Source organism: Dreissena polymorpha, chromosome 5 (genome assembly GCF_020536995.1).
Source record: "Dreissena polymorpha isolate Duluth1 chromosome 5, UMN_Dpol_1.0, whole genome shotgun sequence".
Classification (NCBI taxonomy): domain Eukaryota; kingdom Metazoa; phylum Mollusca; class Bivalvia; order Myida; family Dreissenidae; genus Dreissena; species Dreissena polymorpha.
This window is the reverse complement of record NC_068359.1, coordinates 105,666,139-105,684,241: the sequence shown is the minus strand read 5'-3', so window position 1 is coordinate 105,684,241 and position 18,103 is coordinate 105,666,139. Positions and strand designations below refer to the sequence as shown.

General features: G+C 38.1%; 1 protein-coding gene across 3 annotated transcripts in view; it reads right to left on the bottom strand.

Annotated features, from left to right (window-relative positions):
- Positions 1-1,878: 1,878 nt before the first annotated feature.
- LOC127881865 (protein SCO2 homolog, mitochondrial-like) overlaps positions 1,879-18,103 on the bottom strand; it is a 51,957-nt gene continuing 35,732 nt past the window's right edge. For all 3 annotated transcript variants that reach the window (XM_052430036.1, XM_052430038.1, XM_052430037.1), the window contains 4 exons: positions 4,690-4,887; positions 4,313-4,405; positions 3,591-3,706; positions 1,879-2,441 (listed from right to left, as the gene is read on the bottom strand). In XM_052430036.1, coding sequence (XP_052285996.1) covers positions 2,298-2,441; positions 3,591-3,706; positions 4,313-4,405; positions 4,690-4,887 — 551 coding nt within the window. In that variant the 3' untranslated portion in view covers positions 1,879-2,297. The remainder of the gene's footprint in view (positions 2,442-3,590; positions 3,707-4,312; positions 4,406-4,689; positions 4,888-18,103) is intronic.

Here is an 18,103-nt window from a genome sequence, read left to right as displayed (position 1 = left end):
CCTGAAGCGATGTGCCCGCACAGCTGTAGAATTTTTCATGCAACATTTTCTGAGAATCGGGAGAAAGTTAGTTTGTTTTTTTACATTAAATTGTTGTGTTTACACTATCGCAGTCGTCTGATTCACTTTGCAATTGATGTGGAAATTTAATGAAGAGAAACAATAGAATGTGTAAATACGTTTTGATTATTTTAGTTGAAACAAGATTTTGAAACGCAATTATATCTGTGTTCTTTTCCATATTTTGGTTGTACCGGTATTTGCATTTTTTTTCAAGCGTAGTAATTTAAGTAAAACAAAATACTCGGAGCACATGCATGTGACGTAATCACCAGAGCTTTTTAATATAAACAAAATTATCAATACCAGGAGACGCTAGATATGAGCGAACCGTACGATATTGTTCCCAACATTTTAGCTTACTTTTTGTACGTTTAGTTATGTTCTTTAACATATTGAATCTCGTCGTATTTGATGTTGCGATAACATATTTTTTTCAATGAATTAATTAGTGGGGTACCTAACTTTAACTAATTTTAACGGATAAATAATTGTCTTGTTTCTTGCAGAAGATTGGCGAGTTTGATGTTAATCAGCAAAATACGTTTCAAATAAAATTTTAAATCTTTAAATAATTTTAACAAGACTATTGCCAAGCAATATATGTCCCCCTACCGGCTCCACCATTGTCCTATTTTATATATATATATATATTTGTTGCCATAGCAACCAGAATTCTCGACGTAGGAAGAAAATGAAATGACGTGCATAATATCCATATTGCCATCTGTCCATGTTTCATGAAAAAATATGAAGAACTTTAAAAGTTATTGCAGGATCCAGAAAAGTGTGACAGACTGACGGACTCACGGACACGCAGAGCGCAAACCATAAGTCCCCTCCGGTGAAATAAGGATAAAAACTTAAGAACGTGTGCTGCTATATACAGTGTGCAAGCAATATTTTGAGTTAGTAATGTGGTCGGTAAATAAAACAACATCAACACAATACCAACAGCGAATTGTTCCTTTCTGCTTAAATCAAAATAAGGCGATTGTAACAGTATAATGAGAAGTAACAAACAAAACAAGAAAATATTCGTCGACTTTGACCGTAGCTACGGAATGAAAAAGTCGTTCAGTCTCGCAAATAATATTGATGTTATGACAACATTAATTATCCCCTAATACAAATATGTCAAAGGAGCCTGTAATAGTTATGTGAAAATTTGTTCCAATAAAAAACAACGGACAGTTCTGAAGGGAACTATTTTGCTCCAAATTAAAACAAGAGCATAAATAAACGTCCAGCAAATAAGAAAAAGCTCCCTTGATATGTGTTTCTGATTTTCTGATTGATATAGAATTCATGCAATATTTAATCACTTCTGTAACGTTCTGTTTCATGTATTTGTACTCATTCTTAAAAAATATTTTCTTTTTTATTGTAGCGTTTTGGATTTTCATTCAGCCAACTGTTCCTTTAACATTTACTTCAGCAGAAACTTCCCTGTATCTTGCCAATAGACTTTCAACGCCATGGCAGCAGAAACTTCCCTGTATCTTGCCAATAGACTTTCAACGCCATGGGCGCTTTGATTTTTTATATTAAGAATGGAATATTAAAGTGATTTCTGGAGACTTAAGAAGCTTTTTCTTTTATTTGATCTAGTGACCTTGTATCTGAACTCCCGTGACCCAAAACGCAATTACAAAAGCTGTTCTTACCAAGTTTCATGAATATTGGACCTAATTTAGCCTCTAGAGTAATGGACAAAAGGCAATCAAAAAAGCTCACAGTGAGCAGAATATCTGATTCCTTATACTGGTGGGTTTAATGGACACCTCATTTTGTAACAAATATGCGCACAACACATACTGAACATACTACACAATTTAATTGAAAAATATTTTTTTCCCAATAGTTTAACAAATTGAGTTACAATAACAATTTATAACACACATCACAAATCTTATTAACTTAAAGAGTTTAGTAAAACATTTTTTACCAGTTTCAGAACATCATATTCTGTTGAGGTACCTTTTCTGAGCAAAAGGCAGGCATCTTTGCACACGAGAAATAGGCATGATTTTAGAAAATAATCAAAATAGTAAAAAAAGCGTTCCCATATTGTGGCTTGATAAGCAATTTACATGATACATACATAAAGATCAGTCAACAGACGCATTACAAGCACTAATGTATGCAGGGTGACATGTCCTTGAACACCGTGTATGTAATGAAGATCAACATTATAAACAGCAGGAATCATTATCACTGTCTGAAAATGTGTCCCATTAGGAGGTTTTGTAAATCTGTTTATATGATTTCATGAGTTTTCTGATATGTGTGGCTATCTCAATGTTGGTTTTACTGCGAGGGAAGTAGGCCGCCATCTTGCCCTCTGGATTCATGAGAAATGTGATGATTGAGTGATCTACCTGCAACAGGAATAAACGTTACTGTCAATCAATACTATCAATCCTAATGCAAAACTAAATGCCAAGTTAACTGCTGTCAGAAAGTTGATGTTGTGTTTTGACCTAACATATGCCCTTTTGCCGACTATATCTGCCTTTGAGGAATTTAGGAATTCCTTCAAAAAATCTCTCAATATGCTCTATTAATATTTGTTGATTTTATGTCAAAGAACTTCAATATTTATGGATTTATGCTCTGCACACATAATACCCATAAAAGGCATTTAAGAAACAAAAGGTTAATAAGAATTGTCAATATTAAATACAGAAGTATGGTCAATGTACTCTGTGCTTCCTCTTAAAGCCCTTTATTATGATGTTCAGTCAAATGTGAATCTAGTCAATGCTTTTCCAGTCATGCATGTGCAAGAAAATTTCACTAGGTATTTATGATCTGCAGAGTAAATAATCCATGGACAATAACTCCAAGCGTATTGAAGAGAAACATGGTTGTTTTACTCTACATTTCTTCTCAACATCCTGTACCAATATAAACGGTTTTATTTGTGATCAAGTCAATACCAATAGAGTTATTCTCTGCACAACAAAATAAACCAAAGAGCAAAAACAACTTTTGTGAGTTCCATGTATATTCCAGAAAAGAAGTGAGAGAGACAGTGTTTGGAAAAATTGTTTTGTTTGTAAGTGTCTGAAAAATTTGAGTTAATATGGTACGTCCTCTACTTTGTTGGGTTGTGATAATTATTTGAAATCTTAAATTTTACAGACTTTGTTTGACTCTGCTGTTCATTTATCTTGATATTGGAAATATTAATTTAAACCTAAACCAATAATATTAAATTCTTAAAAGTTTAGCTTATTATTAATCCACTTATCTTTCATTTATTTTTATTAACTTATTACATCTTCTTAGTTAGACCATCTACTATCGAGTCCAAGAAAATATCAACAGGGCAACAATTAAATATTTTTTCTGTGTACATCTCACTACCAGAAAAGCCACTGTTGTAGCATCAAGGGAAAAACTAACATTATTTCATTAGTGTAGCTGATTATGAATAAAGGCCAAATATGTATTAATTTGTACAATGTATGCATGTGAGCCCTTATTTGTAAGCAGTACAGTAGTATTTATACTGGGCTACTCACAATATAGTCCCCGTCCTCGTCTACAGGTCCCTTGGAGTAGTACACCTTAAACTCCTTGAGAATCACACGCAGTTGCTCCCAGCTGCCACTAAGACCTACCAGATTGGGACCAAAGTCTGAAACAAAAACAATCAATATGTCAGACTTATGAGGATAGGACCCAAAGTGTAAAACAACAACACGCAACTGACCATTATGATTGGGGCCCAAAGTATTTAACAGCAAAAATACTTTCAGACCTATCAGGTTGAGAAAAAAGTCTGAAACAACAACACACATACCATAAAACTTATGAGGTTTCTGAAACAATATTCTTACCTTTTAGTAAAACGACTTATCAGGTAAGACAAAGGTCTGCCAGAACAAGAACATACAGTCAGACTTGTGAGTCTGGGACCACATGAGTCTGGGACAACAGTCTAAAAAGCAACAAACTGTAAGACCTATCAGTTTGGGAGAATAATCACTTTGGTGAACATTTGTACCCTTTTGTGTCCAACACAATGACTCATGCAGACAAACATTTGTTACAAGTTCTTTTCAAGTCCTTCAATTCATGGAGAAATTACAGTCCAACAAGTTCAGGACAGACAGACAGAAGGGACAAAATTACATAAATATAGACCTCTCTTTACCATCCTGTAGTTGGGTTAAAAAATTGTAAAGAAAATATGTTCTTAAATGCTAGTGGTGAATATTGATCGTCATAGAGCGAGCTGTACCTGCCAGATAGTCTTTGATGATTGCTGGTGTGTCTCGGTCTGGATCGATTGTGACAAAAATTGGAACAATTTTTGGTAAACTGTTATCTCGCTCTGGAAAAATGAGGATGTAGAGATTTTAAAACATTCACAATATATATAAATAATTGCATAAGCAGCTAGAAAAAACATAATTAAATCTTCACCAAAATAGTTTTTAAAATATTACAAACACTCAAGAGATATTGAAATATCATACATGAATAAACTTACGGGTATGCAATATAATTAGAATAAGACACTGCTTTCGAAAAGCAAGTTATAAAGAATTATAACACTTACACATACAGTATCACATAAATATATGAAATAAGTACTGATATTTATGAAGTGTGTACCTAATATATTTGTGACCTCAACTATCTTTTCTATTTCATCAGGACAGATGTCAGGGCAGTGGGTAAACCCAAAGTAGACAATACACCAGTGTCCCTCATAGTCCTTATTGGTGACTGTCTTGCCATCTGTGTTCACCAGCTCCCAGTCTCCACCTATGGCGGCCTGTTGCTGCTCGGCTGTGCTCATCTTCACCAACTCTGAACAACAGTACAATATCACATGTACAATTCTAGATGACATGCTGCAAAATGTCTTACTGCTCCTTAATAAAATATTACATACTAGAAATGTGTTTAACAGATGCACGATAACAGTATGAGAAATCAGGGGTTTACTTAAAAAGACGCTTGCTTTTCGATGCCAGGTTAAATTGCTGTGATTGTCAAATTGGTCACCCCTCGGGAAATCAATTTTTATGCAGACATTTATCTGATTACTATCTATAACAAGTTATTATCTCCTGTGAAATAATATAAATGTTTATTAGTTCTATACAAAACTGCTTTAGTTTTGCGATTCGTATTTTAGTAGCTAATCAAACAGCATTTTGTTTAGCAAATAGCCCAACATGGCACCAAAACATCCAGTTTGATATTTTGTATGTAGCATCATATGTCATAGTAGTTCTCGTGAGTGTGCTTAAATTATGCCCATATTTATCAACATTGGCAAAAATCCATGAGTGACATATTTAATATAGACTTTAAAAAAATACCTGCAATGGCAATAATTGTCCAACTGCGTAATATCTGTTGGGAAGCATTGTATAGTGGCACTCTATTAATTACCCTGAGTTTAAAACTGTACATGTACAGTGGATCAAATTGATAACTTTGACTTACATATTATAAAACACCTTAACAATCTTTTCCTCTGAAACCATTAGCTACAGGTTAAATATTTGGTATGAAGCATCATATTGTTCAACAGTTACTGTAATAAAGTTTGTTCAAATCATGCCCCTGGGGATTAATACTGGCTCCTATACAGAAGGTGGGTTGAAGTAATAACATGTATAGCAAAATAAAATTCTTAATTTTTTATGAAGCCTAGTGATGTTATATTTGTTAGAGCACATTACAAGGCGGTCATCTACAAAAATTGTTGTGATCATGACCCCTGGGTGCTTTGAGGGCATTAAATGGTTTCTTGAAGAGTGTGCAAGATTTTCCTATATGAGTTTATTGAAAGCCAATGTTTCACATGCTGAAGCAAATACTGATCACAAGAACATAATTTGCAGAAACTTTTTAGGGGAAACAATACAATATAACAAGAGAAGATAAAGTTTAAATATTAAAATCCTTCTTCAGCCATCACAGTGACAATAAACAATTAACAGACAGACAAATATTGGAACAAGGGCTGTCACGATTAACCGGTGTATCGGTATATCGTGGTGCATGTCGTGAAAAAAATCGCACCGCGGTACGGTGTTGCCGCACCGTTTTTTTAATATTATTCTATTAGCAAAGATATAAATACATAACATAATTATTTTGATATAGATATCGTTTTGAAAACTGTAGAAGCGATTCAAAAGGGCTAAATAAATAATCCGTTAATATCCAGGTCAAGCAAGCACTTCCACTGGTAGATGCTTAACTTTTACGTTTAAAATACGGCGATGTATGGGTCCGTACCTTTTTTGGAATTAGGGACAGATTTCCTTTGCAAATAAGTTCATAATTATCCAAAAGATGTTTATTCTATTTCTTATTTTCTTTCTTTAGTATATCGATTGTTCAAAGCATGGCACTTCCGAATCATGTTATCTTAAGATTCTGAATAAGTTGAGGAAGAGTCAGAACGCTACGGATTTTCAATACTGGGCCTGCTGACTCCGCATTTTAAACATGCCCTTGAAGCGTTCGATTTACACAGATTATAGTCACAGCTATTGTAAACAACATGGCGGACATTTTAGAAAAAGACGCGAATAACAATAACAATGACTACTTCTATCAAGTTTATTACAGTTTCTTTTACAGTTTCTAGTCATACTATGATACCAGTATTTTCTGATTATTGAGCTTAATAAAGTTTGTGAAACTTGTTCTTCTGCTGTTTTCTTCACAGATACATATTCTGTAAAATATCGCGGTACGTACCGCGATACAGTGTTGTCGTACCACGATATACCGCGGTACGCTCACGGCGTATCGTGACAGCCCTAATTGGAACACTTTTTTTACAATTCCACCTAAGGAATATTCATGTTTTGACAAAACTACCCTGTGGTGCATAAAATGTCATTTGATGGATAAGTAGAGAGACACACCAACATTGACACTAATGCATGCACTGAAAGATGAACAACGGACAGTATCCCAATAGCATGCATGCGCTTACGGATGGACAACATACAGAACACCAATAGAATGCATGCACTGATGAATTGACAACAGACAGCATCCCCATAGCATGCATGTACTGACAGATTGACAACAGACAGCATCTCCATAGCATGCATTCACTGACGGATTGAAAACAGACAGCATCCCCATAGGATGCATGCACTGATGAATTGACAACAGACAGCATCTCCATAGCATGCATTCACTGACGGATTGACAACAGCAGCATCTCCATAGCATGCATTCACTGACGGATTGACGAAAGACAGTAGCTCAATAGCATGCATGCACTGATGAATTGACAACAGACAGCATCCCCATAGCATCCATGCACTGATGAATTGACAACAGACAACATCCCCATAGCATACATGCACTGATGAATTCACAACAGACAGCATCTCCATAGCATACATGCACTGATGAATTGACAACAGACAGCATCCCCATAGGATGCATGCACTGATGAATTGACAACAGACAGCATCCCCATAGCATGCATGCACTGATGAATTGACAACAGACAGCATCCCCATAGCATGCATGCACTGACAGATGGACGAAAGAGAGTATCTCAATAGCATGTATGCACTGTAGAGCTGCAACGATTCGATCCGATGCATCGAAAATCGGTTCGAAATGCGTCGATTCGATTAAGATACCAAACCTACCAAAATCGATTCAATTCTTTAACATATAGACATATATATACATAGATACGTAAAGCTCGCTGTATTCTGACTATTTGATACGGGAAGGTGTAGGTTTTATCTTTACCTGTAATTACGATGCGCGCGATTGGCTGCTTATTACTTTAGTCACCAAATCAATAAGCGCGTTACGGTCTACCTTCGGAAATAGCGTCAAAATAGCTGAACAAGTTGTGGCCGACAAATTGAAATTATCAGATGCGCCTAAGAAGCTAAACTCAAAAGTGTGGCAGTATTTTGGGTTTCAGGATGGTAGCGCTCCCGATAAAGCAAAGTGTAAACTGTGCTTCACGGATGCAAACATAACGTTGATTTAGCAAGACTAAGAGGTAGCACAAGTGCAACTACTCAAGTCGCCAGCCAGAAAAGTAGTTCTGTTTCTGTTGGGAATTTGTTAAGTTTATTAGAGAATGTGCTTTGTCCTACAGGTAACAGGTGACGCTGTCACGGCACAATAGTAGACGTGCTTTCAGCGGATTTGGATATAAGTATAATAGTAATAATACTATCACTCCACTGATTCTAGATGTTCTTATTATTATTAATTTAATTATATATTATTGTGTATTCAACACAATCTTCTAGTCAGAAGTTTTTTATAATAAAATTGAGTCCTAATTTGCTTTTCTTTTTTATGTGTTTCATTGAAATATTGACATAGTTTGAAAGACAATTGACAGTTTCTTGCAAAATATTTCTTACAAATTTTTATTTTAACACACTTTCAACAGTTTTTAAAACAATGTTGAACCAACCAAACTATATCAAACAAACACACAATTTGACAAATGCCAAAGATATGCGACACTTTTGAACAGCAATGTTTATTTTGAGGCAGAAGAGTGAATTTATAATAAAACTAGGTTTAAAGATGAATTCAATTGAAAAAATCGGTATCCGAGTGTCTGAAATTGAAATCGAATCAAATCGAGCTGTTGGTGAATCGTTGCAGCTCTAATGCACTGACGGATGGACAACAGAGTACACCAATAGCAGGCATGCAATGACACATTGACAGTATTCCAATAGTATGCATGCACTAACCGATTGACAACAGACTGTATCGGATGGATGACGGACAGTATCCCAATGCACTGACTGATGGACAACAGACAGTTTCCCAAAAGCATGCATGCACTGACAGATGGACAACAGACAGTATCCTAATAGCATGCATGCAATGAAAGATTGACAATGGACAGTATCCCAATAGCATGCATGCACTTACAGATTAACAATGAACAGTATCCCGATAGCATGCATGCACTGATGGATGGATGACAGACAGTACATCAATAGCATCCATGCACTGACGAATAAATGACAGACAGTACACCAAAAGCATGCATGCACTGACAGAATGACAACAGACAGTGTCCCAATGGAATGCAAGCACTGATGGATTGACAACAGACAGTATCCCAATAGCATGCATGCAATGACGGATTAACAATTGATAGGATCCCAATAGCATGCATGCATTTGCTAATGGGTGACAGAAAGAATCCTAATAGCATATATACACTGATGGATTGACGACAGACATTATCCCAATAGCATGCAAGCACTGACAGATTGACCACAGACAGTACACAAATAGCATGCACATATTTGTTGATGAGTGACAGAAAGAATCCAAATATATATAGCATATATACACTGACAGATTGATGAAAGACAGTATCCCAATAGCATGCATACACTGATGGATAGATAACAGACAGTATCCCAAAAGCATGCATACACTGATTGATGAATGACAGACAGTACACCAATAGCATGCATACACTGATGGATGGATAACAGACAGTATCCCAAAAGCATGCATACACTGATTGATGAATGACAGACAGTACACCAATAGCATGCATACACTGATGGATGGATGACAGACAGAATCCCAATAGCATGCACACACTGACAGATTGACCACAGACAGTACACCAAAAGCATGCATGAGCTGATGAAATAACTGTGGACAGTATCCCAATAGTATACATTCACGGACAGATTGATGGATTGACAACAGACAGTATCCCAATAGCATACATGCAATGATGGATTAACAACTGACAGTATCCCAATAGCATGCATGCATTTGCCGCTGGGCGACAGAAAGAATCCTAATAACATATATACACTGACGGATTGAGGACAGACATTATCGCAATAATATGCAAGCATTGACACATTGACCACAGACAGACACAGAAATCATGCACACATTTGTTGATGAGAGACAGAAAGCATCCAAATAGCAAACATACACTGACAGATTGATGACAGAAAGAATCCCAATAGCATACATACACTGACGGATTGATGACAGACAGTATCCCAATCCATGCATGTGCTGATGCACAACAGAAAGACTCCCAATAGCATGCATTCACTGATGGATTGATAATTGACACTATCCCAATAGCATGCATGCACTGACAGATTGACAACAGATAGTATTCCAATAGCATGCATGCACTGACGGATTGACAACGGACAACATACCAATAGCATGCATGCACTGACGGATGGACAACAGACAGTATCCGATTTGCATGCATGCACTGACAGATGGATGACAGACAGTTCATCAATAGCATGCATCCACTGTTGGATGGACTAGTGTTTTTCCCAGGCCATTTTAGCGTGGCGAAAAGCCACGCCGCCCTCTCGGATCGCCACGCTGCCCTTTTCAAAGGCAAATTTCGCCACGTGCCCTTTTTTCAAAGGCAAATTTCGCCACGCGCCCTTATCGATAACATCTTTATTGCCTTACGATCTAACTTGGTCCGCAAAATCAGCTTCCTTGATTGTCTGTGACGCTCCGACTGTGCTTGATTTACTCGAGAGACGTCACGTCTAATCGACTATATTAATTGAGCAGATTTAATCTATAACAGTTCTCAATTAATAGGTAGGTCTTTTTGACTGCTCCAACGCTGTGAATTAGTCATGCGTGAATAACCCCGTGTCAGTTTTAATCAATAATGCCGGAGGCTATGTTATACCAAGCGCACTTTTCGCTCGGCAATGTGTACTCCTTTACGATAAAATCATAACTTCGGAGACTTTTGATGAAAAACTCGATGCTATTCTCGTTGCAATTGTTCTCAACTCACATTTCAACCGTCTCCATCCGAAATAACTTCTTTTTGCGTTTAGTAACGGAAGGAGAGTATACTGTCGGCCAAACAGCAATCGGTAGCCTTCCACACCGGTCTACACGTTGTTTTCCAGTGTTTGTTTTTGTTTCGATTCACAACTAGCATTGTTTTTGTTAGTCCAAATAATTAGACGTTAATCGACCTCATATTTATAGGAGTAATGTTTTGTGCGATATTTTCCTTAGCTGACAGAACGCGCGAAAATTACGTCATGCAATTTTTCAGACTGTGTCACTATTTTTTTCGGTTACAAAATACGTATATTTAAGTAGTCGTATTTTATGTATGTTGCATTTACGATTTCGTTGATGAAACGGAGTTTATGTAAAATCGTAAACGACTACATTAATCTCGATACATAATTTACAATCGTATAAAAATACGTAATTCTTGATGAAACGGCCCCCTGTCGCTTACATCATTTGACATTTTTCAACAAAATAGCGGTGGCGGTGTTGTGGTGGAAGGACGTACTTTTTATGCTCTTAGATTTTTAAATTTTTAACTGATTTTTAACTTATTATTCGGGTGGAGGAGATGCGGCAATACTAGGAACAGCTATAAGAGAAAGACAGGACTTTTGTTATTTGCCCAAATTCCCAATTTTTGTGTGCTCGGTGTAGATAAATAACTGCGTGTGTACGTGGACAAAGGAAATCGATATTGGCCGCCATCTTGGATTTTTTTTTATTTTGGACATTCTAAAACTGTTTTTACCCTAAATATAGACACTGTTATGACAATTTTAGTAGTCTTAGTGCCGTGCTTATGTTTTATTGTAGATAATTCGTAGTTTTTAAGCTTTTAATGACTTTGCAACTTTTATTGTGAATAACTTTGTTGCACGTGGTGCAGTTCGCGAGTGCCGTTGTGAAAAGGAAAACTGTCTATGGTCCTTAAATCTAGTCCCTCTTATGACATTTTAGTATATAGTTCGTAGTTTCCAAGCTATTCTATGTCTTTGAAACTTTTATTGTGAATAACTTTGTTGCACGTGGTGCAGGTAGCGAGTGCCGGTGTGAAAAGAAAATTTTCTAGGGGTCTAAATTTAGTCCTTTTATGACATTTTAGAAGCCTCATTATCATCCCTATGTTTTATTGAAGGCAATTCATTGTTGTTGTTTTCTTTTTTCAAGCTATCCTAATGGTCTTGTAACTTTAACTGATTGCAGCATTGTGAGTGCCAGTGTAAAAAAGAAAACTGCCTAGGGTTCTCAAATCAGACCCTATTATGACATTCTAAGATGCTTTATCGCTGCCCCAATGTTTTATTGTAGACAATTTGTTGTTTTTTAAACTGCTTTTATGATTTTGTAACTTTTACCGATTGCACGTGGTCACAGGCCGTGAGTGCTGGTGTGGAAATAACACTGTTTAGTGTCCTCAAATTTAGACACTTTTATATTTTTCAAGTAGCTTTACTGTCGTCCCTATGGGTTATTGTAGGCAAACTGTTGTTGTCCCTTCTTAAGCTATCTTAATGATTGTGTATCTTTTTCTAATTGCAACATTGTTGCACTTGATAGCAGGTCGTGAGAGCCAGCTTGAAAATATCACTGTTTATCCTTTGATTAATTCATATTATTGGTACGTGAGGGGTGGTCGTATGGTAAGCATGGCCTTGGAAGTTCGAAATAGGAAACCTCTGCCGAAAGCAGAAACACAGAAGTTTGAAAACTATGCCCTGAACATCGACAAATTGCTAAGGAACAAACTTGAGGCCGCTCAAAGAGCTCATGTCGTATCATACGAACTCAGTGAAGGCAATATAGTCTTCTCAACCGACGCAGTGCTGTTTGAATTAATTGATATTGCACTCTCTCAGTATTTTAATAAACTGTCTGAGCAAAATTGTAACGTGAAAGTCACAGACACATTTGATAATACTGGAGTCAATCGAACCAAAAGGGTCTATAGAGTCATTAAAGCCGATGGTGTCAGGTATACGCTCAACATTTATGTAACCACAAGTAGATTTCTCCTTAATGGTAAAAACTGTATGGAATTTCTGGAAGAAGATATGCCAAATATAAATGCTATTGTAGACTTTCTGTGCGTAAGCAACAATATAGATTTGAAAGTGTTTAATGACCTGCTGGTTGAAAAGTTGACCGAATTTCTTTCAAAACAAAGTACAAATGCTCTGTCTGCAGCTGGTGCAGCGATAACCATCAATAACTGTAGAGAAGACTCTGATAAATGCCCAGGTTGTAACCGTGCATGCAAAACAAATAGTGTGCTGTGTACCAAAGGTTCTCATTGGATCCATTATCATTGCCAAAAGCTTAAAAAAGATGAAATTGAACAATTGGCTTCGTCTCACGACGAGTCGTTTTGCTGTAGATTTTGTAAAACTTCTGACACAAGTACACCGTCTAAAACGTTAAATGAATGCGAACAAACTGGTGTTAGCCTTGATGAGCAAACGTCTTTAAAAACATACTGTGTTGCATCGCATATTGACAAAAAGAACCAACCTAAACTTATGTCAAAATCTAAATCAGACTCTAATTTGCGCTTACAAATTCCAAAGGTAACCAAGGCAACAGAGAGCACGGTGGCTCTCGATATCTTACACGATGAAATGGACAGTGGTCAGTTACAAGAGTCAGAGATAATCACTACTGTTAGTGCTGCAAGTGTCGAGTCGCGCAAAAGTAGTAACGATACCTCCAGGCAGAAGCTAGTGCAGAGTGTTGAAGTTAGCAGCGCAGAATGTTCTTGTTTAACTAAGTTGAGTGATATACGAGAACGTGAATTGAAAGTAAAGAAAAAGGAAGAAGAGGTTAAGATACTCCAGCTTAAAAACCAAGAAAAACTTAAAGACCTTAATAAATTAGAATCCTATTGTAAACGTTTAGAAGCCCGTAATGAAGAATTACAAATTACACTGCAAACGGTTGCTAAGAGACTTGAACGTCTTGAGGCGGGAGAATGTGTTAATGATAAGCGGCATGATGCCGATCCAATTCCTAACGAGTCTTCGCGAGAAAAAGTGCAGACTGGCTTTAATAGCACGATACAGGCTAGATTGACTAAATTACAAGACAGACTAACTAACTTTGTTTTTGACAAAATAGAAAATGAACTTGAGCAGTTTATATTTAAAGACAATTTTTTGCATGATACTGAGTGCGAGAATATCCCTGTTCGGCACAATAAGAGCCATATTGTTTCAAGCAATCGTGTACTAGAAGCCGCGAGTGATATAGGTGTGCATACAGCCGGCGTCAGTGTTTGTGCTAAGCCGGTCCTTACGAACATTCACAGCGTTCCCCCTGTAACCCTGTCAACGACTAGTGTGGTCTCGACAGCCGCCGCCAGAGTTTGTGCTACGCCGGACCTTACGATCATTAGCAGCGTTCCCCCTGTAACTCGGTCAACGACTAGTGTGGTTTCGACAGCCGCCAGCGTTTGTGATATGCTGGACCTAACGAACATTAACAGCGTTCCCCCTGTAACAAGGTCATCGACTAGTGTGGTTTCGACAGCCGCCGCCAGTGTTTGTGCTACGCCGGACCTTATGATCATTAGCAGCGTTCCCCCTGTAACTCGGTCAACGACTAGTGTGGTTTCGACAGCCGCCAGTGTTTGTGATATGCCAGACATAACGAACATTACCAGCGTTCCCCCTGTAACACGGTCAACGACTAGGGTGGTTTCGACAGCCGCCGCCAGTGTTTGCGCTGCGCCGGTCCTTACGAACATTAACAGCTGTCCCCCTGTTACGTTGTCAACGACAAGTGTGGTTTCTACAGCAATGCACTACAGCGACAGAGTAGAGAGTGTACCGAACCGCAACAGTATAGACAGTGATAGCGAACGTGTGTCAGTAGTGCCTGGACATGTCCATGGTCAACCGTTGATGTATCTACCGGCGGGCACTAGTGTAAGGAGCTTTCCTGATCAGCATCCTTTTTTGTACCACGTCAAACATCGGAACATTCCCAGATAGCGCAACAGTCGGAATCGAGTGTTAGTTTTGAACCTAGTAGCGAGTCTCCAAAAACGTTAGGGATAGCTTCTTTTAATTGTAAGAACATTGTGACTAGTACACTCGCCATAGCGGACATTTTTAAGTGTAACGATATTATACTTGTGCAAGAACATTGGCTATTTCAGTCTCAAACTGATCTCTTAAGTGAAGTTCACGAAAACATAAACTCTGTTGGAAAAGGTACAGATTACAATGACCCATTATTGCCTACACAGCTTCCGCGAGGTTTTGGCGGGGTAGGTGTTTTATGGAAGAAAGAACTTGATCCAAAAGTGACCGTGCTTGACGACGGAGGAAACAGAATTCAATGTTTGCAACTTTCTAACTTCAAGGACAATAAGGGATTAGTCATAGTGTCTGTATACATGCCCTGTCGAGGGTTGAGCGGTAATGTGACCGAGTTTTGCGATTGTGTGGACCAGTTAAGGGAAATCATTTTAAAATATAACACTGACAATTATATCCTTTTGGGCGGCGACTTTAACGAAAATCTTGGAGGGGCTCATGGATCTAGAAGACTTAATTACTTGAAAGAACTGGTAAATGACTTTGATCTTAAATTTGAGAATTCTGGGGAAACATACCTTGACCCTCGAGGCAATGAGTGCACCGAGATAGACTTTTTTCTGTACAACGTGCCATCAGTGCTAATCACTTCAAGAAAGGTCGTACTTAATGACCTGCGGACAAATACATCGGATCACTATCCTATAAAGGTTGAACTTTTGTGTAATTTTACTTTAAATATAAAGCCAGAAGAGAGCGTAATAAGCACTAGGGTGAACTGGAGAACTATTGATAAACACGTATATTCCATTAGGGTCAAGGACGGTCTCGCAACCCTAGAAACTGAAATTGATGATGATAATGTCGAGGAGGTTGTTAAAGATTTCTGTGAGCTTATGAGTGAATCTGCGTCAAATCTTGCCAGTAGAAGGAAACCGTTTAATTCTAAACCTAAGTTAAAGGTGTGGAACCCAGAAATTAGAGACAATGTCATGAACATGAAAAATGCATACAAAGCTTGGAAGCGGGCGGGTAGACCGCGTGGAGAGAGTAGTTTATTAACTGAAAAGAACTTGGCTAAGAGGGCACTACGATCCAGTGTTAGGCAGGCAATTGCGAAAAAAGACTATGAACTAAAACAGAAGATAATTGAAAGCAGGAAATATGACTCTAGAACATTTCATAAGCTAGTGAATAGCCAACGTAACAAGCAGGGCAGGTTTATTACTGATTTATACGTAGGTAACCAACGGTACCAAGAAGATAAAATTTTATGTGGTTTTCATGATCATTTTGAAGCTCTTGGGCAACAGGCTGCCAATGAACTTTTCGACAATGTATATGATGAAATCGTCAATATCGAATACGAACTGACTGTGAATATGAACCGCAATCAATACGTCCAACCTGTAACTAAAATTGAACTTGAAAAAGCAGTTAAAAGTCTGAATACTGGTAAAGCGCCTGATGTTTACAACATGTCAGTCGAACATTTATTGAACTGTGAAGACAGCACCTTTGAGTATCTTTTAAAGGTTGTATCCCATGTATTTGCTAGTGGACTGTTTCCTGCGGCTTTGAAGAGAGGTGTGGTGACTCCCATTTTCAAAAACAAAGGTGAACCCAATGTTTCAGGGAACTATAGAGGCATAACAATTCTACCGGTGATTGGCAAGGTCATTGAAGCAATACTGCGCGATAGGATAGCACCAAACATAAAGAGCAGCCAGAATATATTCCAACGGGGCTTTACTAAGAACTCTTCACCACTAAATTCAGCTTTTATAGTAGAAGAACTGTATCGTGAATGTCATGACAATAGATCCGAAATGCACTTGATCTTTCTGGACGCGAGATCTGCGTTTGATGTAGTAGACCACAAACACCTTATGCGACGACTGGGTCACATTGGAGTATACGACAAACATTGGTGCCTAATCGATAGCTTCCATAGGGACTCCACTAGTGCAGTTAAGTGGAAGGGGCGTGTCTCGGCTGAGTTCAGTGTTCAGCAGGGCGTTAGGCAGGGTGGAGTACTGAGCACCGACCTATACAAGGTCTACGTTAACCCGCTGCTTGATCGCCTACAAGAAGCCAGGGTGGGATCCACTATTGGTGACGTCAACTGTTCGGCCAGTGCTTGTGCGGACGATATATGCTTATGTGCCGAAACGGCCAATGAAGCGCAGGAACTGTTAAACATTTCAGCAGAATTCGCCAATATGGAGCGATACCTGTTACAGCCTACCAAGAGCGTGCATATCCATGTTAGTCACCAACGTAAAAAGGGCGTGTCTACTCCCCTCTTCATGAACAATGACGAAATTCCATCTGTGCAAAGAGCTATACATCTCGGTATTATACGAACTGACTCTATGCTGAACAACCAAAAAGTTAATGTGGATGAAAATTTTAAAAAAGCAAGAAGGAAAGCATATAGTATATTCGGTAGTGGTTACAAAGGGCAAGCGGGACTAAATGTACTGTCCATAATTCATCTTTACAAATCTTATGTTCTTCCCGTGCTTTTATACGGATTGGAACTGTTATTACCTCCTGAACGCATTATAAACTGTCTCGAAGCATTCCAAAGAAAGTTTGTTAAAGAAATTCTTAGACTACCAGACAACACAGCCAATGCGGCAGTATATCTTCTATCCGGACTTTTACCGATCGAAGCACAAATTCACATACAGGCACTGACCTTCTTACATACTATATGCTCGCAAGATAGAAACAGTATTGAGTGGGCGCTACTCGAACGTCAGATTAGCTTTAAATCAGTTGACAGCTCATCCTGGTTCATACAAGTTCAGCATATAATGTGGAAGTACGAGTTGGGGACTGTTGCTGACTTAGCTGACAACACACCCAAGAAGGGAAAATGGAAGACACGTGTACTCAAGGCGGTTCATAGCTACTGGAGTGATCAAATAGACAGTTTAACACCCTTATATTCTACATTGTTTTTCCTGAGACAAGATAAGTATGTGCCTGGTAAGATTCTCCCTTTGCTCTCATTGGAATATACGGCCAGAGAGTCAGAACGGTTAAAAACAAAGGTACGGTTACTCACAGGGACTTACATGCTCCAAACAAAACGTAAGAACTTTAACCAGTATGACATAAACCCAACATGTCAGATGTGTGGTGAAGAGAACGAAACCGCAGAACATTTT